Source organism: Colletotrichum aenigma (assembly GCF_013390185.1).
Source record: "Colletotrichum aenigma strain Cg56 chromosome Unknown KSG_Cg56_contig08, whole genome shotgun sequence".
Lineage (NCBI taxonomy): Eukaryota > Fungi > Ascomycota > Sordariomycetes > Glomerellales > Glomerellaceae > Colletotrichum > Colletotrichum aenigma.
This window is the reverse complement of record NW_023500914.1, coordinates 4,537,129-4,561,005: the sequence shown is the minus strand read 5'-3', so window position 1 is coordinate 4,561,005 and position 23,877 is coordinate 4,537,129. Positions and strand designations below refer to the sequence as shown.

The 23,877-nt window shown below is 56.6% G+C and overlaps 7 protein-coding genes across 7 annotated transcripts; 6 read left to right on the top strand and 1 right to left on the bottom strand.

Moving 5' to 3' along the window:
* Window positions 1–548: 548 nt before the first annotated feature.
* mtr-1 (N amino acid transport system protein) lies at window positions 549–2,042 on the bottom strand (the record flags this gene model as incomplete). The annotated part of the gene is made up of 1 exon (XM_037327979.1): window positions 549–2,042. One exon carries the CDS (start codon window positions 2,040–2,042, stop codon window positions 549–551), a length of 1,494 nt encoding a protein of 497 aa, XP_037174496.1.
* Window positions 2,043–4,314: 2,272 nt separating this feature from the next.
* On the top strand, window positions 4,315–5,967 carry CGCA056_v012734 (uncharacterized protein; the record flags this gene model as incomplete). Its single annotated transcript, XM_037327978.1, has 1 exon — window positions 4,315–5,967. The coding sequence occupies one exon, from the start codon at window positions 4,315–4,317 to the stop codon at window positions 5,965–5,967; it is 1,653 nt and encodes a 550-aa protein (XP_037174495.1).
* Window positions 5,968–8,614: 2,647 nt separating this feature from the next.
* CXT1-0 (Beta-1,2-xylosyltransferase 1) lies at window positions 8,615–10,682 on the top strand (the record flags this gene model as incomplete). The annotated part of the gene is made up of 2 exons (XM_037327977.1): window positions 8,615–9,521; window positions 9,580–10,682. 2 exons carry the CDS (start codon window positions 8,615–8,617, stop codon window positions 10,680–10,682), a joined length of 2,010 nt encoding a protein of 669 aa, XP_037174498.1.
* A 2,006-nt stretch (window positions 10,683–12,688) lies between these two features.
* Window positions 12,689–13,817, top strand: aga-1 (Arginase; the record flags this gene model as incomplete). The annotated part of the gene is made up of 4 exons (XM_037327976.1): window positions 12,689–12,772; window positions 12,836–13,419; window positions 13,485–13,755; window positions 13,812–13,817. 4 exons carry the CDS (start codon window positions 12,689–12,691, stop codon window positions 13,815–13,817), a joined length of 945 nt encoding a protein of 314 aa, XP_037174497.1.
* A 1,350-nt stretch (window positions 13,818–15,167) lies between these two features.
* Window positions 15,168–15,756, top strand: CGCA056_v012731 (uncharacterized protein; the record flags this gene model as incomplete). Its single annotated transcript, XM_037327975.1, has 3 exons — window positions 15,168–15,358; window positions 15,426–15,700; window positions 15,752–15,756. 3 exons carry the CDS (start codon window positions 15,168–15,170, stop codon window positions 15,754–15,756), a joined length of 471 nt encoding a protein of 156 aa, XP_037174499.1.
* Window positions 15,757–16,931: 1,175 nt separating this feature from the next.
* Window positions 16,932–17,248, top strand: CGCA056_v012730 (uncharacterized protein; the record flags this gene model as incomplete). The annotated part of the gene is made up of 3 exons (XM_037327974.1): window positions 16,932–17,004; window positions 17,062–17,161; window positions 17,218–17,248. 3 exons carry the CDS (start codon window positions 16,932–16,934, stop codon window positions 17,246–17,248), a joined length of 204 nt encoding a protein of 67 aa, XP_037173963.1.
* A 1,306-nt stretch (window positions 17,249–18,554) lies between these two features.
* Window positions 18,555–23,161, top strand: apsB (Anucleate primary sterigmata protein B; the record flags this gene model as incomplete). Its single annotated transcript, XM_037327973.1, has 2 exons — window positions 18,555–21,944; window positions 21,992–23,161. 2 exons carry the CDS (start codon window positions 18,555–18,557, stop codon window positions 23,159–23,161), a joined length of 4,560 nt encoding a protein of 1,519 aa, XP_037174144.1.
* Between the last annotated feature and the right edge of the window lie 716 nt (window positions 23,162–23,877).

Below are 23,877 nucleotides of genomic sequence, written 5' to 3'. Positions count from 1 at the left end.
TTCACAGTTCATGTATTCATGGATGCCCGAGAGAGTGAAAGGCACTGAGCGTAATTTCTATGTACATGAATAACCTGCAATCCTTTTAGTATGTCGGCTCGTATCGGACGTGTTTTGCTAGCTGATGCGGGGAGCCTTAGCTTTCGTGCCTTTAATAAGCGTCGAATTATCACCACTACAGCTTATACTAGGCTCATCAGTGATTCTGAAAGATGGATAACGACGAGCGTATAGCTGAGGGTAGCACTAGCTAAGGGGGCAGTTGAAGAAGGGCTTCACTTGCACTTACTAATGGTGTAATTCAACCTGCTTTTGTGCTACTTGAGGAGGTCCCCGCTTTAAATTTTAACAAATCCTTGAAATAAGTGTTAAATGCAAATTTAAAAAGATTCTCAATCTCCTCACGAAGCTAGCATCTGCAGCTAAATCTGTTGGTCAGTCTATCGAGTGATCTATAATCACATTTCCTTCAAATATGATTTTATGAAAGGCGGTACGTAGACTTGTAGTTCTAATAGTAAAACTAAAAATACTTTCTAGTTGATTGTTTAGCCTGATGAATTGTCCGCACATGAAAATACACCGCCAATAGAACCATTATCATAACCCTCCTTAATCGTTAGAACAGTCGCATACGTGCCGCCCACAGTGATAAAGACACCAATGATAATCATGCTCCATGAACCAACAACTAAAACCATGTCCTTCTTGCTGCTCTTGGCCGCATCATTAGCCTCAAGAAGCCAATGCTTCTCCGGGGAAGATTGGTGCTCGTGTGCGTGCGTTCCATCCAAGCCAACCATAGGAGGCTTCTTTGCTACGTAGAACAAGACCATGAAGCCGGGAATGATGTGTGTGAAAACGGGGTTGACGAGGGAGCCAACAAGACTGAGGAAGTCGCTGAAGAAGGGAACAACTCCCACGATAATGAAGCCGAAGACGACAGTGACCAACATTGAGCCTCCCCACACAAGCCAGTGCTTGGCGGTACTGGTTTGGAGATGGCGTGTACCGCGGAGGATTCTGACGAACCAGTACTTGCCAGCAGTGTGGCTGTAGAGGATAGCTGTTACAAGGAGACCAGGCAGTCCAATACCATAGGCAACCTTCTTGATCAATGGACCGGCAGAACCGAGGGCAGGGCTGGCAAGGTACTGGCCGACCTGCGAATAAACGATGGAGGCGATGGCGATGCAAGTCGCAATAACGATTCCCTGACCCCATAGCAGCGCGCGGCCAAAGTGTTTGGGTTCCTTCATCTCAGCAGCGATAGAGAAGCAGACCCCAGAAGCACCAACGGCGAACAGCTGGTTTGAGATGGCCGACATTGCATGCGAGAAAGTGGTGTCCGGGAAAATACGGATATCGAGGTCAATGGTGCCCGTCTGGGGGGCTGCGGCGGGCCTGTTCTGCACGAGACAGGCGATAGCCGTCGTCCAGATAGCGACGAAGATACAGCCGAAACCGGCCCAGCTGACCCAGGCGATCTTGTCCAAACTTCTGAAACCGCCGCCGACGAGAAAAGCAACTGCAGCGGCTACGGCCACGAATACCATAGTGCAGGCGCCGTGGCCTGAGAGCGCGTTAAGGGCGACGGAGGAGGCGAGCATGCCAGCGCCTGCTGTTAAGGCGAGATAGAGGTAGAAGAGGAAGCCGACAAATTCCCTTGTTTTCTTGCCGAACAGCATCTCAGCCACGTCGGCGACACTATAGATTTGCGGGTAGTAGAGCCTCGCATTGCCGGAGATGTAACCCGAGGCGGTTGTCATAGTCGAGAGGATTAGGAAGCAGAGGATTCCAGGGAAAAAGCCCAGAGTGTGGAAGGTCTTGGGAAGACTCAGCACTCCGAGTCCCAGCTGGAACTTCGCAACAAGAACGGCCGCCGCGGGCCATGAGACGCCGCGGAAGTTGACGTCGCCATCTTCATTGGTGAAAACATCGACAGGCTCGGTGGCAATTTTGTGGTGGTCTTCACCCTCGGTGTCGTTCGAGTCGACTCGGTGAGTCTTCTTCTTTTCGGTGGTTACTTGGTAGTCGGCCATGGCTGCCCAGGAATCGGCGCGTCTAGTGAGACGAGCGGATGTCTCTTGGCTCAAGGGAGAAAAAGTCTGCAGAGGAAGTAATGAAGAGAGTTGTTCGGTGACTTGGTTAGAGAACACATTCTGCCTCTGTACAATTACGTACGACTTTGCCTGACTTAAATGCACCTGCTCCACGCCGTGCTCCACGGAGTTCGCGGGGTGACACGACTCGATGATTATAACCCTACGGACGTTCCGGATAAGAAGACTCTTGGCGTACGGTTCCCCGGTTCTGTCGTCAATCTGTCAAAAGAGTGGTACTTATGAAGTAATAACTTTTGTTTTGTTCGATCAGTTGCCGCACTTTATGTAACGGGATTACCGAAATAAATTGTACCCCAGTTTGTGTTCTGGGGCAACAGGGAAGTTGGAGAAAAAGTCTATTCCAGCGCATTGCGGAGTGATTTTCGGCCAAATACAACTTCTCCACCATAGTATTTTGCAGAGGAGACTGATAGGAAATCCACAACTTTGCGGAGAGGACATATCTAGCAGACACAGCTGCACGACAAAGGCGCCGCAGACGAAGCGGCTTCCCTTGAGGTGCCTTCCTCAATTGCTCGCAACACGCGCCCTGAGGCCGTTAGATCCTTTTCTCTATTATTGGAAGACGTCGGCTGATAAGAGCAGATAAGTCGATGTCATATCGTTCGCAAGCAGCCATCGTTCAAACCTTGGTGGCGGCAATTACAGGAAGTGCCGCAGTCCTCTTTCAACATGTCTATTTCCAGTTCCCAGTGTTCCTATGTGATGCGGAGCTCTGCCCAATACGCAAGATTGGCTGTTCTTGATCCAGAAGCACCCGCCACCAAGACCGTGAGGCCAGGCTATGCCGGGTGTAGGCAAACAACAGAGCACTTTGCGACGGACCCGTAATAGATCATCTGGACAGATCATGGCAATGTGGAAGGCCGTGAACTCAGGACTACCTTCAGTTTTGTGAAGAGAGGTGCCCAGGTGCAATTTGTCAGACTAGGATGAACAACGAAGAACCTATCAACACGCCCATCCCCATAATGATGTACAGCAGACGCTTTCGTATATGCGGCTAGAGTCCCAGACACCAAAGTTCAATGATCTCCCTCCGTACCACTTTCTCATCTGAGCAAACCCGAGAGGAATATTATGTGGAGTGAAGCGATGAGAATCTGGGGAAATAACATGCACCCCGTGGAGATAGATGGCTCCAGTTCAGCTGCTGGCCTCAGCGTCTGTATAAGAGCGCTACACACTCATTCGGACTTTTCTTTCTGCAACTGCTACGTATGTAACTAGTTTGTCACGCCGTAGCTGAGCCATTCTGAGCTGAGAGGATTGTCTACATAGTCTCTGCTTTCGTTCATACCCTTGCTTCCCAGAAGCCTATGCAAGTAGTAGCAGGGCCATAGACTGTGGCTGGTACATGCGAAGGAAAAGTTAGAAGGCAACAAAGATAGCTGAAATTTTCCAAGACCGTTATTGATGGGGAAACATATCAAGTGTCCTCGTCCAAGTGTACATGTGTTCCTGCATCCTTTAGATTGAGTATCACGAAGCTGTATTCGTTTGATAAGATGGAAATCTATATGCATTGCAACTTCGAGGAAGATGAGACTGTGCCGCTTGAATTAATGGGCTTCAAATCCGTCTATGCAACGGTGAACTTCCGTCTCAAATAATGAACGGATCTTGCGAGTAGCGACAGTAATTTTTTCTTTCGCCGCCGGAACGTGTCAATGCACGCGGACGCGGGAGATCTTGTTAAAGAGAAAGGCAAGGAAGGCAGGCAATCGCACGGCCAGGCGCCGCTTATCGCCTATCAGCACAGCTGCTGGCAAAGCTGCGACAGAATATTTCTGCCCCGCAGCCATCAATAAATCAATCAATCAATCAATCGTTGCTCTCCGGGACAAACTCTACCAACACAACAAATCGTGTGCTTGCATTCCCCTGCCGATGCTACTCACTTTTCGGCATCTGCGTCATCGGCCAGCTGTGTCGCCATGGTTGTTCATCCACCCAGACCGAATACTTCCTCGACGATCCGCCTCGAGCGCGACAAAGAAGACCAAGAGAGTGACCGCTAAATCGAAATTATCGGCCTCTATTCTCAAAGAAACATCAGCTGTGGCTACTCGTCTAGCGGAAACGAGGGTCTGGGAAACACAGGCGACGCGACAGGGTCGTCGCGGGGCGCGGGGAGCGGCAGATCAGTTTCCCGATGCTGACAGGGCACGCGTCAACGTTGTCGGCGATGAATTATGCGGTATGGAATTTTGACGTTAGTTATCTTTTACCTCTAACCCGAGCAATCGCAGACGACATCCTAAAGTACATCGGCCCGACCCTCAAACGCCATGAAGGCTGCGACCTCGTCGACATCAACCCTGGCGCAGGCCTCTGGAGCCGCAAACTCCACGACGTCCTCAAGCCTCGCCAACACATCTTAATGGAACCGGATGCGAGCCTTTACACGTCTTTTCTCGAACCGCTCCTCGCGCGACCGAACACGAAGTTGATACCGAGCTCTGGGCTATTGTGGAATGAGCTGGGCTCTGCTCTGGCACACGTTGATAACCAGACACCGCGACCCAAGGGGCCTGGCATAACGCCGGAGCGAAACGACACGCTCCTGGTCACGGCAAATCTGTCGCTCTTTCCGAAGAAGCGATACGGAAACTTCGAGTCGATTGCGGGACTCGTCCTATTTCAGTTGCTGAACAGCATACATACCGGCCAGTTGTTCCAAAAGTACGGCCTCGTGCGAATGCTTATCTGGACCGGATCAGACGACTACCAGTCCATCTTGCCGAAGTTTATACAGGCGAGGAAGAAGGTTGCTATGGAAGCTGAAGCTACATGCGAATGGATCGCCCCAGTGGCCGTCCCCGACGTTACTGAGCAGTCGGGATGGTACGCTAGAGACAGATGGATCGATGTGGACAGCACGACGGCCACGCTTGCGCGGATGAAGGAAAATGGAATGGCGATTCCCAAGGGTCGAAAGATGGAGAGCACCAAGCGGGCGGAACCGTACGTTGCCGGTGGCAAGCGGTACGCAGGGACCATGCCGCCAGACATTTACCGACCATACCTCGATGAGCTGGAAGAGTTGGCAGCAGAGGAGAAGAGCGGCAAGATCACCAAGGAGTCAGACCTGAAGAAATTCAAGCGGCTGGTCACCTTGCGCTCTATGGCGAAGAAGCACTCTGCCGAGCCTGAGGTGTACAAGGCCCTCCTGGATGAGCTGTACGACCTTGGGCATCTGCGCCAGCAGGGTGTCCCCGAAAAAGAGATTTCGGAGCGTGAACGCGCGTGGAACGAGAAAGTCATGGCTCTCAACAAGAACGAAAAGATTGACTTTCGACTTGTCAAGGACAATGCGCACATCTTCCTTCAAAACCCCCCGGTGCTGCTCTGGGACAAGCGTCCATACGAGCCCATAGCAGCCAAGGCAAACGAGTTTTACCCGAATGTGGGCTGCACGCTGCTTGACATTCAACCCAAGGCGATGCACCCGCTACTGAGGGAGATTGGGCCTGAGTCGTCAAGAGCAGGCGACCTTTTCGAACTCATCCAGCGGTCGATGATGGGTGCAAGTCTCGATCCCGTCAGCAAGGCGCTCGAGCGGATCTGGCCCGGCGCGTCGGACGGCATCTTGCCGCACTGCCCGAGCCTGCGGGATCCGGCGCGGGGCGGCCTACCCGGGTCGGGACAAGCGGAATTGTGCCCGCGGATGATGAATCAGGAGCAGTGGGCAGAGCTGCTGGAGGCCTTCATGTCATGGCCTTTCCGGCCGCGGTATGAGGAGCTGATCGGCCGGCTCACGGAGAGCTCGGAGCCGGAGGATGAGGATGACGACGTCGGAGCTGGGAGTAGTTTCTCGGCTGCGGCTGCTCTGAACTGACGGGCTTCGGAGATGCGGCAGTAAGCCGAGATACAACGTAGACTACGATAGACACACATTACTCGCATGGGGATACTGACGCGATCGATTGCACATACCGAAATGAGATCGCCAATCAATGAATTATATCCACATTCTGCAAAATCTGTCTGTGGCAGCCCAATGCGATCAAGTCACAGGATGGATAAGGATTCGAGGGCTATGACGACATAATCTGCAAACGGAACAGGGGTTGTCTGGTCAAAAACGGACAGGCAATGAACGCGTATGTGCGAAGCAGAGGATTCTCGGTTTGATGAGAGCAATGTTGCATGGATGGGAGAGTTCGACTTCCGGTGGGTGCGGTGAGGCTCATCTGCAAGCGAAAAGCGTTGATTAAATTTGAGCAAGAAGCAGATTGACGAGGGCTTGCGCAATAATTGAGGGACGGATCAAGGATTGGACGAGCACAGCCATGATGGGATCCACGGTGAGTTGCGACGGCAGATGGTTCTCAAACCTGAAGGGACGGCTCCGTCAGGTCTGCGGCGGGGGCAATCTGCCGGAGGAAGGGGAAAAGACTGGGGTAGCGGCGCAAAGGCGTCTGAATCTCGGCTCACTGTTGGATCTCAATTGGAGGTCGAGAGGCAGCGTGGGCAGGGCCCACTGCTTCAGCCAAGGTTGATGACTTGGAATGGACAAGAAGCCATGGATGAGGAAATGGGGACGCGACGGGCGATGTGCATGTTCATCTGTATGAGGTGAGGTGATGTGATGGCGGTGGAGGAGTGGATGGGATAAGGTAGGTACAAGTGACAGTACACTATGAGACTGTGCGCATTGCGGGAGGGCAGAGGGTCGACGGGCATCCATCTATCTGTCCAATGGTAATGGCCACGTTGCGCGTTCAAGTCGGGTGAGCCGGGACAGAGAGGGAGGAGAGGTGAGGAGAGGTGAGGCTGATGATGTAGGGAGGCAGAGTTGAGATTTGTAGTCTCACGAGATTCAAATGCTGGAGTAGAGATGCACACCACCACCACCACCACCACCACCACCACCACGACGGGCGGTAGAAACAGTGGCACAGACAGGTAGGTAGGTAGGTAGAGACAATGTTCTGTTTCGCAGGCCCTTTCGTTCGGGAGCCGACCACCTGCAGGCAGAGAGAGCCCAGACCATCCGAGACCTGCAGAGAGACAGACAGACAGACAGACGCCTGTGCGGGCTGGGACAACCGCCACGAGAGCTGCAAGGGCCTAGCGACAATAGTGCAGGTGCCTCAGTGCTGTGTAGGTACTATGTAGGTGCTATGTATGTAAGGTAGTCAGGCAGGTCGGGTAACCCCTGAGCTCTTCATGTCTCTGACAGCATTGGCATGGTCGTCCGCGTTGCCGTCCGTCTCTGTGGCTGAAGCTTGGCTCCTGTAGTTTTTGATTGTCAGGCAGTGTCCTATGTCCTATGCAAGTAAGGTCTGGTCAGGTACGTTGAACTGCCTTACACCAATCACCCCGTCCAGACCTCATCTCAGGCAGGGAGAGGCGGCATCGACCCAGAACAAAGACACAGACGGACAACCAAGTCTAAGGTACCTAACCTAAGAGACCTAGGTAAGGTAGCGTAGTGTAGCCCCTTTCAAGTCCCTCCTCCCGGGCCTGGGGAATCTCAGATGATTAGATAAGCCGCTAAGCAACACCTGTGGCTCTCAAGTGCCTGTACTTTGCAGTACCTTAGTTGGTGTGCATCCAAGATGAAACTGGCGTGGGCGTTTGCGGGTTTCCCGCTATGCAGCTGAGGATCCACTGCGCAGCGACAAGACGTGGAGGAAGCGGTACTCAGCAAAGAGGCCATGTAAGGTAAGGTATCTCAAGATGTGACAGGACAGTGGTGCCAGTGGTGTATCTATCTGTCTAATTGAACATACGCTCACGTTCCCGACGCAGCGCCTCCATCATCAATCACCTCAAGTCATCTGCACCGCCCAGACCACACTAGGCTTGCTCGAGAAAGACTGCGTCTTGCATCTGGCGGCCATCTTTCTTCCTGCATCTTCCTCGTCACGTCCTGGCATGGACGGCTCCCCTTCTTTTTGACAACTCCACCTGCCGCCCGCCGATCGTGTTTACTCATTCTCTCTCTCTCTCTCTCTCTCTCTCTCTCGCGCGCGCGCGCTCTCCGCTTCGAACTCCTCGCTCTTTGATCGCTTTCCCCTCCCTCCTTTACATCTCTGGCACGGCCCTGACCTCCGACTGACCCTGACGACCGACCTCCGCGCCCACTCTCCTCGCGCTCGTCATTGCCGCTCCTGCCGTCTCTCTCGTCTAGGCCCTCCTCTCCCACGAGCCAAGCTTCCTGCTGTCGTCCGTTCACACTACCCGAATCGACGCCCGCCTTCCGACGATCCGACCAAACAAACGATTCAACAATCCCACAACCTTCCGCCGCGCCCCTTCCCAACATCTCGACTCGAATTCAAGGCCTTCACCTACCTCAAGGCCGGTCAAGCCCCTTTGCTGCGAGGTGCACACGAAGCTGGCCTGGCTGAGCCAGCCGCCAGGGACAACCCCTCGACCGGGCTCACCTCGTACGTCACCAACCTGACGAACGCTGGCGCCAACCAATTTGCGCTCTCGCTTCACCGAGAACATCGTCGACCGCGAAGCAGCCCACCATGGTCAAGCTCCTGTCACCCGCGGCCTTCCCGCCGCGACGCCCTTCGAGCCTCCTACGATATGCCATCGCCGCAGTCTTCGTCTTGGCCCTCTTTTACTACTTCGACCCTCGCTCTCGCGGCATCCCCGCGACCCAGCTTCAGCCCGAGAAGCCACAGACACCTCCGCCAAAACCAGATTCCATCCCACCGGTTAACACACAACATGACGCCGAGAAGCCTATCCCCGAGCCCGCGCCGAAGCCTGTCCACCCCATCGACGACGAGCCCACCAAAGCCGAGGGCGCCGTTCCCAAGAAGCCCGCCGAGACGCACCCCGCCGCCACAGGGTCGCACCCTATCGATACGCTCATCAAGGAAGCCGACGAGAGGTTCAATGGTCTACTGAAGAAGGAGTCCAAGACTCTCACAGCAGCCGCCAAGGCCTACCGTGACCGCCGTGGTCGCCACCCCCCGCCCGGCTTCGACGCCTGGTTCCAGTTCGCCCAGGAGCGCAAGGCCGTCATCGTCGAGGACTTTTTCGATCAAATCTACCACGACCTGCGCCCCTTCTGGGGAATGGAGCCTGCGCGCATCCGCAAGGAAGCGGCCGAGTACGAGATGACCATCAAGGTACGCAAGGGTCGCGCCACCCGCATCAGCGAGTGGTTTTGGACTGTCCACTGGACGAACATGATCAAGACGATCGAGCACCTGCTTCCCGACATGGACATTGCTCTCAACCCCATGGACGAGCCCCGCATGGTGGTGCCCTACGAGGACATGGCCCAGTACATGCGTGACGCTGCCCTGACGGAGGGGATGCCCGAGCCGAAAAAGGTCATGAACACATTCCAGGCGCTGCCGAACAATAAGAAGGAGCTCGATCGGAATGTAAAGGTCAAGAGCAAGCACTGGGAAGAGACAAGTACGTGCCGCCCCTCGGCAATCGAATCGATGATCTGTCTCAGACTAACTCTTTCCAGAACAGTATTGGCTCATTGCCCGTCGCGGATGTCCTCCAGACAGCCCTGCCCGGTTGGCAGCGACCCAAAAATCATTCGACCATACCCCAGGCATCGGCACCAAATACTCCAAAGCCCACATGCGAGATGGCTTCGTCGCGAACTACACCATGTCGACCGAAATTTGCCACCAACCTGACCTCCAAGGCCTCAATGGCATCTTCATCGAGCCCCTCAGCACCTCCGCCACAACCGTCCTTTTCCCCATGTTCGGGGGTTCCAAGCTGGCCATCAATAACGAGATCCTTCTCCCCGCAGCCATGTACTGGACCGAAGAGGAACGCTTCAGTGGCGGCGGGTACCACGGTGGGCCGTGGAGCAGGAAGAAGGACGCCGTCATGTGGCGCGGCGTTGCGACTGGCGGGCGCAACCGCGTCAGTAACTGGAGGGGATTCCAGCGTCACCGCTTCGTCGCTATGAACAACGCGACCAAGGTTGCCGGCGCGGAAGACGGCACTATGGACCCCGTCAACTTTTCGCTCCCGGACAAGATGTACAACCTCGCGGCTCAGGCCATCAACAGTCTCGGTGAATGGATTGGCTCTTGGGCAGACGTGGGCTTTACAGACCTCATGTGCGAGCCGCAGGGCCCCGCCGGCACTTGCAATTACACGAGCCCGCACTTCAACGTCACGGAAGGTGTCGTGCTCACCGAGATGTACGACTCAAAGTACCTACCTGACATTGACGGCAACAGCTTTTCCGGACGGTATCTGGCATTCCTGGGGAGCACGAGTCTGCCCATCAAAGCGACCCTTTGGCGCGAGTGGCACGATAGCCGGTTGGTTGCGTGGAAGCATTTCGTGCCAATGGACAGCCGCTTTAACGATTACTACGGCATCATGGAGTACTTTTTGGGCTACGGAGGCGACAGGCCCGCGCATGATGCCGAAGCGGAGAAGATTGCGATGGACGGCAAGGCATGGGCTGAGAAGGCGCTGCGCAAGGAGGACATGCAGATCTACACGCTGCGACTGCTTCTCGAGTACGCGCGCGTGACGGACGAGAGAAGAGAGAGGATGGGCTGGGTCCACGACTTGCTGGCGGACAGCACGGGGACATGATGCAAGATATGGGCGCAGGTACAATTCATGAGCTGGGACTTGGGAATGGCGTTTGGGAATTGACGGAATGGGAATCTGTAGCTGTACGCGTTCCAGTGCGGTCTTTTTTACGGATGGATACCACGGCATTACAAAATGGGGATTCAGAAGAGGCCTACGGGCCACATCATTAGGTACAGTGTACAACAGAGACAGCAACAATCCATGTCTGATGTTCTTTTGCGTTTGGTTCACGTATGTGACACCATTGAGATCAAGAGAGGCGGCTCGGAGTTTGATCCGCAGATGCCGGCTGAAGCCGCCGACCCGGACGAGAGAAGCCGAGCGAAGCCGGTCGTGAGCGACGGAGTCCGCGTTGTATGCTTTGTTCGTTGACAGTCACTTGATGCATTTTCAAACAGCAGTCGCCGGCGGCGAGGCCACGGGGTTAATAGGATCGTGGCGCTTGCGAGGTAGTGAGGCAGCAGCACTAGTTTCGAGAATGCGAAGTTTTACGTAAACGCCAGGGATACTGCCATGTCATTGTCTGGACGTGCAGAGATGTGATGGCCAGGCCCTATCCGATGAGAAGAGGGGAACAGATCCGATCCAAGAGAGACGAGAAGTTGGTCACAATGTGGGAAAAGAGGAAAGAGAATTGCAATGGCTTCCGGTTTGTGCCGGGAGATGAGGATGGGCGTCATTGTCATGGGACCTCTGAGAGAGTTGGCCGTGGAGCTGATTGATAACGGCATGCAGGCGTGAATGCCGAGACTGAAAGCTGCGGTGTGGCCGCTTGGATGAATACGGCTTAGCCGACGGCCTGGTGAGATTCAATCTGATGTGAGCCCGTCGTCGATTGGAGCTGGGGGGGGGGGGGGGGGGGGGGGGAACGTGGAGTGTGTGATGTGTGATGTACATGGCTGGTGGGGCTGGCCTCGCGATGCGGTTTTGGTGTGGTGGAGGGCCTCAATTTGCTGGGCAGCACAGCGCAGATTGCTGAGGTAATCCCACATGAGCGAGTGAGCCAGGTGCTTGGAGATCGATAAGATAAGGCCTACGATAACGAATCCTAGAGCGAACCTCGAGAAATCGACACATTTGGAGTCATGTCGATGAGCAACGTCGAACAGCAGCCGTTCGCCGACCGCGACGACAGAGCCGACAAGCAGAGAAAATGAAGGACGAGAAGACGGGAACACGAAGCAGAGGGAGGGAGGGGGCCGGCTGATTCGTGTGCTCCCAACAATTCCTGGCGGACGGTGTGCGCAAAGCTATCGAGTGTAATACTTCGGGTCGCCCTGCCATTAGGGATATCACCAACTCGCGATGGGCGTGGGACGGGGGGGCGCCGGGCCTATTTAAATAATGCCTCGCACGCACACTCGGGGCTCACCTGCCGTTAAGTGGCACAGCTCCGGGCGCGCCAGACCCCTAAGTGCAGGTGCCCCAGCGGTCTCCAGCGGCCCCCAGCGGGGTCGTCGCCCGTCGGCGCCGCTAGGCACGGAGGCAGCTCCACTGATGTTCCCCTAAGTGCAGGTCTACCCGCGGTGGGGTTTCGGCGAGGGTCCCACCTTTACTGACTGCTGGAACGCTGGGCTGGTGTCATCCACTATGCACCGCCGTGGCCGCCGCTCCGAATGCGTTTGGATTGGAACTGAAGCGTGTAAGAGGCGAACACACTCTGACTCCAGCACAGCTGCTTCTCTGCCACTTGCGTCCGGGATGGATGCATGGCACGCGCCCTCTGAATCTCCGCAACCGCCACGAGCCGAGTCAAGTCCCAAGTCAGGTCTCATGGCCGTCGTCTTCGCTGCCGTCGTCGCGCTGCCGCCGGCGCCGAGGGCACGACGGAAAAGGATTTAGATGCCTCGAGTGCCACCTTCTTTTCTCTTGTCCCTCTTCCCTTCTCCTCCACGCCCAAAACGCATTGCTCCCCTTCACATCCTTTCCTTCCTTCTCCTTCTTCTTCGTTGCAAGACGTCCTCCTTCCATTGATACCCAGTTGTCGTTTCTTGTCCGTCACAATGCACACCTCCATGATCAAGTCCAAGTTCCTCAGCCACCCTGAGGATCTCGGCATCGTCGCTGTGGGCTTTTCGGGTGGCCAGGTAAGCTCGCTTGTTCGCCGTCTCTGCTCCTCGTTTCTCCGGTAGCTGACAACCCCGCCCCAGCAAAAACTCGGCGTCGACGCCGGTCCCAAGGCCCTGATCGACTCCGGCCTCATCACCCAGCTGCGCGACGAGCTCGGCTACAAGCTCCACGGCGACGACGAGGTACACTCGTACACCGACGTCATCCCCGAGTCGGACCCGCCGTTCCGCAACATGAAGAACCCCAAGGCCGTCTCCTCGGTGACCCAGCGCATCGCCGACCAGGTCTACCAGCAGTCGCGCCTCGGCCGTCTGACGCTGACGCTCGGCGGCGACCACAGCATCGCCATCGGCACCATTGCCGGCTCGGCCAAGGCCACCCGCGAGCGTCTCGGCCGCGAGATCGCCGTCATCTGGGTCGACGCCCACGCCGACATCAACACCCCCGAGACGAGCGACAGCGGCAACATCCACGGCATGCCCGTCGCCTTCGTGACGGGCCTCGCCAAGGAGGAGAAGCCCGAATACTTTGGCTGGCTCGGCGACGAGCACATGCTCAACATCAAGAAGCTCGTCTACATTGGCCTGAGAGACGTCGACGCCGGCGAGAAGAGGATCCTGAGGGAAAACGGCATCAAGGCGTTTAGCATGTTTGACATTGACCGGTAGGTTCTTCCGGCAGGCTGTGACGCCACACTGGGTGATGATTGACTGACTGGTCGTGGTACAGCTACGGCATCGGCCGCGTCATGGAGATGGCGCTCGCGCACATTGGCACCGACACGCCCATCCACTTGTCGTTCGACGTGGACGCGCTGGATCCCCAGTGGGCGCCGTCCACGGGCACGCCCGTCCGCGGCGGCCTCACGTTGCGCGAGGGCGACTACATCTGCGAGTGTGTGCATGAGACGGGCAGCCTCGTGGCGGTGGATCTGGTGGAAGTCAACCCGCAGCTGGCGGCCGACAGTGCAAGCGAGACGATTCGGGCAGGATGCTCGCTCGTAAGGTGTGCTTTGGGAGAGTCGTTGTTGTAGGCGAGGGGTGGTTATTTTGAGAGCGATAGAATGAGATAGAGGAGGACTTGTTGAACAAGAACAGATGGCAGCCAAACTCGGCTGCAGACATGATCTATGGCAGGTAAAAAAAAAAAAAAAAAAAAAAAAACACCTGAGATGAACGGAGAGAGATGTGGAAGTACAGAAAAGTATCAATAATACCACGCGGCAGGCAAATTGTATGCCAATTCATCCGTCTCTCCATGCGGCACATGAGTCTCACAGATGTATGGGAGCCCGACAGGGCGTGTCTACCAAGCTTTTTGATTTGACTTGTCCGGCACGCCCAACCCACTCACGAGGCAGCGGTGACAGCGGTGGCAGCGGCTCGGATGCCCCCCGGCTGCGGGGAGCAGTGGGTCTCGGGCCCGGACATGGCATTGGCCCTGATGGTGTGCGCTGTCGGGGGCCGCTTCCAGGCGGCCGACTGGCTGTACGGGCGCCCAGCCATCGCCATTTTTTGTACGCGGTCCGTCGCCCAGCCACCTGATTTGCAGGATCCGTGCGATGGGGGAGAAAGCCTTCTGAGGGTAGAATCATATGATGTTCCAGTGCAGATAGAGGAACTTTCTGGATCGTTTGTTGCGGCGACCGTTTTGCAGTTATTTGGGGTTGCAACAGCGCTACCGAACAAATTGGTAAATGCCAAGTTACCTACACTTCATCACCTATTTTTCTGAATTCGCCCCGCCGTTCGAAGCTTGAGGAGACGCGACTCGACGCGACGTCGCCCGAGACATTCGCCGCAATCCAGCCAAGCCCAGCAAGAGACCATCACCATCGAAGCCTGCCGCATCTCGCCTGCGTTGGGCTGCAGCTACGAGTGCCACTCGCCGAGGTGAGGCGAGACGCGAGCGACCCTGATCGAACGAATTGCCGTCGCAGCCCGACGCAACGCAACACTACGGCGACCGGGGGGGTTCAGCGGTTCAGCGGTGCAGCCCAGACTGGAATAGAGCCTCGCCGTCGCAGCAGCCCGCGCTCCCGTCGGCCGTTTCTTTTTCTCTTTTTGACGTGGCGCGTCCAGGAGCACCACGCTGCGACCGCATCGCATCATTCCATACAGCGTCGCTCTGCCTTGTGTCGAGGCTCACCCATCTTGGGTCCCATCCTCCCAATTTTATCTTCACTTCGCCTGCGCGTTTTATCACTGCGCAAATTGCGGCAAGGACGGGACCATTTCCGGAGTCTGCAACGGATTGGCGAACCTCACGCACCCGATTCACGAAGCAACGAAGCAACGACGTCCAAAATCACGATCAAGAGCGCGGAAATCACTGCCTACGTAGGCGATCCCCGAAGACCGACCTACGACCACCGCACGAAGAAGCGCAACGATCCAATAGGCCACGGCGAGGATGGCGGCATCAACACTCACGAGTAGTTCCTACTACGACCGCCGCGTCGTCGGCCGGGTTCACAGCTACCAATGGCCCGGCATCCAGCTGAACCTCTGGATCCTCATCATGCTCGTCGCGTCGTGCCTCATCATCGGCGTCTTTGCGTCCTTTATCGAGATCCAGAACCAGCTGCTCCTGCCGATACCATGGTCCGTGACGGGAACCCCCCCCCCCCCCCCCCATGCGCTGCTGCGGGCGGAATGCTGACGATAGCAGGTACTTCCCCTACTACATCACCGTCGCGTCGCTCGTCATCATCTTCATCGGCCTGCTGCTCTATCTCGTCTACCAGCGCCGCCTGCTGCCCGCCATCGTGATGATTGGCGCGTTCATCCTGTTCGTGCTGTGGTTTGTCGGCCTCGTGGTCGTGAGCATCCAGCTCTGGGGGCCAGACGGGTCGGTCTCGAGTACGTGCAACCTTGCCGTGTTCAATCGCAACCCGACAGGCCAGAGCCTGGATACCCTTGCGTGGCTGCAGCAGAGGAGTATATGTAGGTTTTCCAGCGTGCGCAAGTCTCGCCTGGGTGGTTGCTGACTGTGAGTGTAGGTCAAGCCTGGCAGGCGGTGTTTTCGTTTGCGCTGGTCGGGGCGTTGTTTTTGGTCTGGATCATGGTGATGGCGTTCCAGGTCTTTGCCGCATCGTGAGGAGGACGCAGTCACCAGCCGGTTTCTGACAGTTTTTGGATGGAGTGAGCTTGCTTGACGACGGAGGCATTTGCAGCGGCTCCATGTGTGACGGCTTAATGGCGGCGGCGTTTTGTTTGATTTCGACTGCATATACGGCGGTGTCTACGAGCACCGGACACCTTTTTCTGATGTCGACGAGGCTATGACAAAGATAGACGGGCCACTATCTGTATGACGAGGTAGTACTAAGTAGATAATGTTGAAGTTGTGTTACGTGATGAAATGCGACTGCGCGGCCTGCCGGCGTCTGCCTGGCAAAGGGCAACGACTGACGCAATCCCGTAGCATCAGACGAAAGACCGTCGGTTGACAGTCCGTCAGCGCATGAACCGTTCCCGTCTGGATCAACGACTAACTTCCATCATCGTCACATGTTGGGGCCCTACGCCCGGCCCGACTGACGTAGATAAGTCTCACATCCCGGCGGCGCTCCCCGGCCTGGGGCGTACCTGAGGGATGCCGAACTGCCGGGCCAAGTAGATGCACAAAGGCACACGGCAATGTTCTTATCTGCCTCCATCCGTGAATATCGCAGGAGGGGCCGTGGATGGGTGAGGACCCTTGGTCTTGGCATTTCTTTTCATAGTAGCAGTGACAGACATTCTCCAGGGGCGGGCGGCTTGCTGGGGAGGAGGGACTGGCATGCATGCATTGTGAGGCTGATCAAGCTTGTTTTCTCCGACCAAGGTGCGTTGGTTGGGAGGATCGACGGGCGGACGGTAGTTTGGCGATGACGTAGTGGTCTGCATTGGCTGGCGGCGCTCCGAAACTGGGAATCTGCGTCTGGAGGGGGCCCGGGATTGAGGCGATTAGCGTCATGGTGGGAACACTGCGAAGGTTCGATGGGGAAGGCGGGGGAGGGGCGATGATGAAAGGTCGTTTTGATGCAGGTTTTTGGGTGCAGATTCGAGGGTGGTGGAATTGTACATAAGAAGGGGGGTTTCCTGCAATGTTCAGTGTCTAATTCAGATACGACGACCACCAACACACATACCAAATATTTGAAAAACCCAAACATCACACATCACCATCAAAATGAACCCCTTCAAGAGCAGCAACAACCAGGCCCAGGCTGCCGGTCAGTCTAAGGAGGACCCTGTCGACAAGGGTATGTGATGCAGTGCCGTCCACATTGTCCACAGCAAAACTGACGGAGCCTATCTAGCTTTTGACTTCGCTTCCAAGAAGGCCGGCCACGACATGCCCCGCAGCACGGATGAGAAGATCACCGATGCTGGCCGCAACATGTACGAGAAGGTGACTGGGTAAGTGGTCTACGTAGGTCTCTGAATGAACTTTGCTGATAGTTTTTGGTGTTTAGCAAGAAGGTCAACCCTAAGATTTCCAACTAGACGGTTATGCTGTACGACGGATATGACTTGTAATATGAAAGGGGATATGGATAAATAGACAATCGGAATTGTCGAGACCATTAATACTATGTTGCATTGAAATCTTGAACTTTTCATCAACTGCTATACAATGGAGGATAGTAATACAACGATCATGAGCTGGATTCATATGGGATTTATGTCTGTCGTAACTGTGACGATGGAATCATGCCTAACCTTCAATCGTACATGTGAATACCACTTGTGTAAGACTAGTATTCAAGGATACAAGGCCCTCCGGATTTGGTTCGCGGCTTCCCCTATTGCCTGCATCTGCCACCGCGACTGAAGGAGCGACGCTCCACCAATGGCAATACAGCAGCTGGTTGCGGCAGGATCACGACAAGATGCGCGACGTGGGATGGCACCGGCGGCTGAGAGGGGGTCTGTGCGTGTGGCTTCGGGCGGGGCGAAGGACTGGCCGGGGGTCTGCCCTTGTCGTCGCCTTCCGGTAGCACTCTTTTCCGACCCGGCAAATGACTAATCACACAGTCAACCAATCCAGCGATCTTACTCAGGGGGATGGGTCCCCCACCTTTTTCATTTCGGGCTAGTGCGGGTGCCCCAGCAACCACTCGATTCAGCCAAGAGGAAGGCGGGCAGATAGATGGGCGGGCAGTCAGGCACGGCAGGCAGGGACCACGGCCGATGCAATCGCGATTTTGGCACTTTGTTTGAATGGTTCGTGACAGGGACCCTTCATTAGCATTGGCCACGGCATTTACGAACACAGAAACTCGAGCCATCGAGTAAGGTGGATGCAGGAGTGAAGAAAAAAACACTGAAAGAAAGAGGTACGTGCGCATGCCTCCCGTTCCATGCAGCCAAATGAGCAGCAGGCAGGTGTGTGTGGCCCGGCCCAGCCCAATCCAGTCAATCCAGGCCAGGCCGCGTCGCTGCAGTCAGTGCCACAAGCACCACAGACACTGGACTGGGTCGTCAGGAGAAGAAGGAAGCAAAGAGAGGAAGAGAAAAAAGAAAAAAAAAAGAAAAAGGACTTGGGTTTTGACACCTTCTAGCTTGATCGCCGTCGCTGCTTCGCCCATTGACCCTGTCAGCGAATTCGCAACATCGCGCCTAGCTCACACAACTCGATAACCCGACAACTCGACAACCTCGACGGCATTGGACAACCGCCCCCGACCGGCCACCTTTTCTCGACCTCGACCGCCAGACGACCTATCACCGGCTGCGCAACACCCAGACAAAGAGTTCGGTCCCTCGACCAGCCGAATGCATCTCCAGAGTCGCCCAGCCACACTCCACCATGGACGATGAGGCGAGTCGGCCCCGGAGCCGCCTCGACGACTCCTCACGCCCAACAACCGCCCGCCGTGTCAATCACGACAGCGACAACGACGACAGTTTGCGCATCGACATCCATGAGCCCGAGCCCGAGCAACACCATTCAGACTACCGGGAGAACAACAGCACCACACCGACCCCGGACGAGTCGCAGCTCACTCCCACAAAGTCCAATTCCCATCATGAGTCTGCCCCCGACCGCCACTCCTCCTCCAACTTCGTAGACGACCGCAAACCCCCAAACGACTCCATGTTGCCTCCCCCTCGGCCACAGACCAACGCCGTCCTCGACAGCAGCTTCGTCGAGGGTCCTGCCTACGACGACTCCCGCCATGGCGATTCTATCGCTGAATCCGCCGTCCGAGCCCACTTGCAGGACGTCGAGTCCAGCTTCGTCTCCCGCCTGTCCCCCATACCCACGATAACCCACGAGGGCGCCGACGACACATACCTGTTCGACGGCGCTGCCTCGACAAAGTCTGCCGCTCGCAACCAGCCACCCGCAAGTCCTAGTACCAGCCCCAGATCCGGCGCCCAACCCGCCGACAAGTCAGGCCTTGGGGACTTCACCGAGCTAAAGCCACAGGATTCTGCCTCCGTCGACATCTCCAACACGACCTCCTCTCTCGAGCACATGTCGTCATCTCCAGCCGCAGCAGCAGCCGCACGAACCATCTCGCGGGCCCTGTCCAGCGCAAGCAACCGAACAGACAAGCAACCACAGGGGCCATCCGCCGCCGAAGACATGGACGAAGAGCGCTTGCATACACACGCGGAATCAGAGGCCGAGTCCACTTCCACGACGTTACGGAGCAAGCGATCTGACGGTAGCCTGCGCGGCGGCTCCGTAGACGCCGGCAGCACGCCAGGACACGCTCTGCGCTACGGCACACGGCCCAAGTACCTTCGAAGCCGCGGCGCCAGCCAGAGATCTTCCGTTTCTTCCTTCGTCACCAACCCCGACTTGCACGACGATCTCGAAAGCGATCCGCCTACAGCCAATCTCGGGGTTGATTTCGCCCTCCAATCCGGCGGCGCTGCCACAACCACGAGCCTGCCCCGCAGCCTCAGCAGCATCCTGTCACGATCAGTCAGCATCGGCAGCATGGTTTCAGGCATGGACGACCCTGAGTCTCTGCCAAGCCAGCTGGAGACGCTCGACGAGGTCGAGACCGGATTCACCCCTCGTCGACCGAACAGGAACGAAGACCTCCTCGCCACCCCTAAACCATCCAAGGAAAACCTGACCGCCCCAACCGACACAGTAATCGCCCGCCATGTTAGGAACGTGCAAGTGCCCGAGTCGCTGGCGCAGGAGTACAGATCTAAGAGTGGCTTCGTCACGCCTCGCAAGCCCTCGGAAGCACCGCTCGGCGCCTCCACGCGGTCGGGTAAGAACCTGACGCTGAAGGAGCAGAGCAGCACCATCGAACGACTGTCCAAGGAGAACTTTGACCTGAAGCTCAAAGTCATGTTCTTGAGTGACCGACTTGACAAGCTCTCCGAAGAGGGTGTTAAGGAGATGATCTCGGAGAATGTGGAGCTCAAGACAAGCCTGGCCGTCATCCAGCGCGACAACAAGGCGCTGCGGAAGAAGGTCAAGGAGCTGGAAAAGCAGCTCAAGGACGACCACGAGCGACCCGGAACGGCGAGGAGTGGCGGATCATCCAACGACTCGTCCGACCAAGATGCCCAAGAGCGTGAAGAGGAGCTTCTGTATCTGAGAGAGCGCATGGAAGCCTACGAGACCGAGTTCGAGAGGCTCAGGAAAGAGAGCATGTCCAAGGAGGCCGAGAAGCGCAAACTCGCCGAGGTGGTCAAGTCATTGGGTGAGAGGTCAGGTGGTAACCTCGGAAGCCAGGAGGAGGCGGACGTGTGGAAGGATCTTCTCGAACAGGAAACCGCACGTCGGGAACAGTCTGACGAGGACAATCGCAAGTTGCGCGATGAGATTTTCCGACTGAAGCAAGAGATGTCCAGCGCCCACGGCGGCCTGCATCATACGACCAACATTTACAATATTACGAAAAAGCAACGGCAGACTTCACCAAGCCGGCCTGTCTCGGGACTGTCGGGTGACATCGAAACGAACGGCGGATTCAGTGCTGCTAGCACCCTGGTGGACGAGCTGCGTAGGGAGAGCGAGCAGTTGCGACACGAGAACGCCGAGCTGCGGCGCGAGGTGGGAGCGCAGACGTCCATGCTTACATCGCGAAACCGCGAGAAGGAGCGTCTGTACCAGGAGATTGAGGATCTGAAGATGGCACAGAGACGCGGCGGTCCAGCGCCGTCAACAATAGACTCGCTCTTGGAGCGGTCTGCATCCCGAGCTGGCGCACACCACAGGTCGATGTCCCGTGTCAGTGCCGGCAGAACTCAAATGACGGAAATCGACGAGCTCGAGCGCGAGGAGCTGGAGAGCAAGCTTGCTGAAACCCGCGACAAGATCAATGAGCTCAAGCTCCAAAACCAGGAGCTCCAGCGCGAACTCGAGGGATGCATGAACGACTTTGAAACCGCAATCGACGCCAAGCGGCAAGCAGAAGACATAGCTGTGGCCCTCCAGGAAGATCTTGACAACGCTATGAACGACTTGGTGGCATTACAGGCAGAGAGGGACGAGGCGTTGAGAGAGCAAGCCGACATGGAGACGGAGTTTGAGTCGCTGCGGAGAGAGGCACAGGAGGAGATTGACGCGCTCGAGGGCGAAGCCGATCAGCATTCGAATGAGATCGAGAGGCTCAAGCTGGAGCTGAACGATCGGACAGAGAACTTTGACGCTCTGCAGGAGGAAATGCGGAAGATGAGCGAGGCACTCGTGCGGCTCGAGGACGACCAGGCGGCTAAGATCCGCAGGATCCAGCAGCTGGAGCAAGAACTCGCGGACGCTAACAAGGAATCGGAGGAACTGGAGGCCAAGCTGCTCGAGTCGAACGACAAGGCCCAACGGCTCAGTGTGCAACAAGAGTCCAGCCAGGGCGAGATTGCCTTCTTGCGAGAAGAGCAAGAGGGCGACAAGATTCGCATCGGCGACCTCGAGGCAGCACTCGCCAACACCGAGCAGAGTCTACGTGATGAGCGTGATCGAATCAAGGAGCTGGAGCAGCGCCTTGCGACGGAGCGTCGGCAACGTGAGATTGTGGCCAACAAGGAGAAGGAAGAGGTGCAGCAGTTTGTCAACGATCTCAATCGCGAGATGTCAGCGGCCAAGGACGAAGCGCGTAGGTTGCGTAAGAATCTTACCTCTCGCGAAGTCGAAGCCACCGAGTGGAAGGAGCGGCTCATGGAGCTGGAGAACAATCTCAGGGAGGCACTGGGCGACCTTAACGGGACGCGCTCCAGTCTCCTCAAGGTAAGCAAGGGATCCGGACATACTGATGCGCACGCTAACAGGAGCAGTCGATTGCGAAGCTTCAGCGAGAGCTGGAGAACACCGTCCGCGAACTGGACACGACCAAGGCGTCGCTGGTGGAGAAGGATCGCATCATCAAGCAGCGTGACGCTCTGCTGGAGTCGCACGGCTTGGAATCGCGCAAACTCGCGGTCGAGCTCGAGAAGGAGATTCAGGCACACAGCACTACGAAGAACCAATTCGAGACGTTCAGAAAGACACACCAGCACGTCACTAGGACCGTCAGCACGCAGGACCTCCGGATCTCGGAACTCGAGTCCACGCGCACGCAGGACAAGAAGAGGATTGCCCAGCTGGAGTCGACGTTCAAGGATCAGCTGACGGAACGCAACAACTTGCTGTTGGTTTTGTGGACACGCCTCTCCGCGCTTTGCGGCACAGACTGGGCCCACGACAACAGTCTCATCAACGGCCGGGCGCTGCCGTCACTAGAGGCGGTTGCCACGATGCTTCCAGGCTTCAGCAAGAACCTCTTGTTCGCAGTGAAGACGATCGAGGGCATGATTGGCGGGTTCTCCTCCCGCATCAAGGGTGTGGAGAGAGATCTCTGGCGCGAGTACCAGACCCTGGAGACAAACCTCGAGACGAAGAACAAGAAGCTGGAAAGGCTCGAGACGATCGTCCGCAACGGCATGGCTTCCGGGACTCTTGGTGCTTACGAGCAGGCCAGAATGGCGCGACTTGAAGACGCATACCGCCAGCTCAAGGTGGAAAATGCGACACTCCGAACCGCGCAGGACGTTAGAAGCCGGGCCGCGTATTCAGCCAACAACGACCCCAACGCCGCTGCCGCGGACCCTATAAGCGGCAGCCCCTCTCCGTCCATTCCCACCGGACCTCGCGACCGAGAACGGAAGCCGCGCAAGGGCGAGCGTACGTCGACGATGACGCGCAGCGCATCCAGCCACACGGTGACAACGCCAGGCTCGAAGAACCACAATCCGTTTGAGACAGCGTTGGCGGAGCGAGATGTGACCACCGACAACAGATGGATCTTCAAGCTGCGCGACCTGGAGAACAAGCTCAAGGCGGAACGCGAGGGACGGTCACAAGATCGCAGCGCCGCGAGACAGAGACTCGGCGGGTTGGAGTCGGAGAACCGCGCGCTGCAAAGCGAGGTCGCGCGGATCCGCCGGGCCAACGGGGCCATGGAGTGAGGCCGCGGAGGCGAATCAGGAACGAACCAAGTTTCTTTTGTACTATTTCACCCTTTGTATCACTAGAGCCCGGAGAACTGGAGCGGGACAACCTTTTGTTGCGCCCTTGTTTTGTGCATCTGTGGGTCCAGCAACGTATGGTGGAAGCTGGGGGATCTGGGGGAGTTTGAGGAGAACGGCCGCCTTTTGGGATACTTTAATATGGATCATTACGCCTGCCAGCATTCTCTCCACGGCATCAGATGCTCGCACTCCCCGTGAAACGTGTGTGGAATTCCTGCGAGAATCTGAGTTAGCAAACCTGACTGACCTCTACTTAGTGTGGCAATCCGAAGCCTCAGCCGATGGATTCGCCCCCCTTCGTCGGACTTCCCTAGACAGCCACCAATGACCAAATGCTCCGCAACTATTCGACGACAGCACCTCGGTCAGGGTCCGGGAGAAGGGATGTACGCATGGATGCACGCAGGTAAGGTGTCCTGCGTGTCATATGCGGCCCTGGTGTCGGGCGGGGCCCCGCGTTTTCGAGCCCGGGCGGAGCCTGTCGGGCTTCCGCTTTGGGAAAAGCCGACGGTGCGGAGTGTCGCACTGGATCGGGTGCTGGGACGCCTAAGTATAAGATAAGCTCGACGACTTTGATGTTGATGGCGGAAATCGGCAGCATTGGCTATTGGAGTATCGATCAATTGCGTCTTGTTTACTTCCTGGCGCATCAT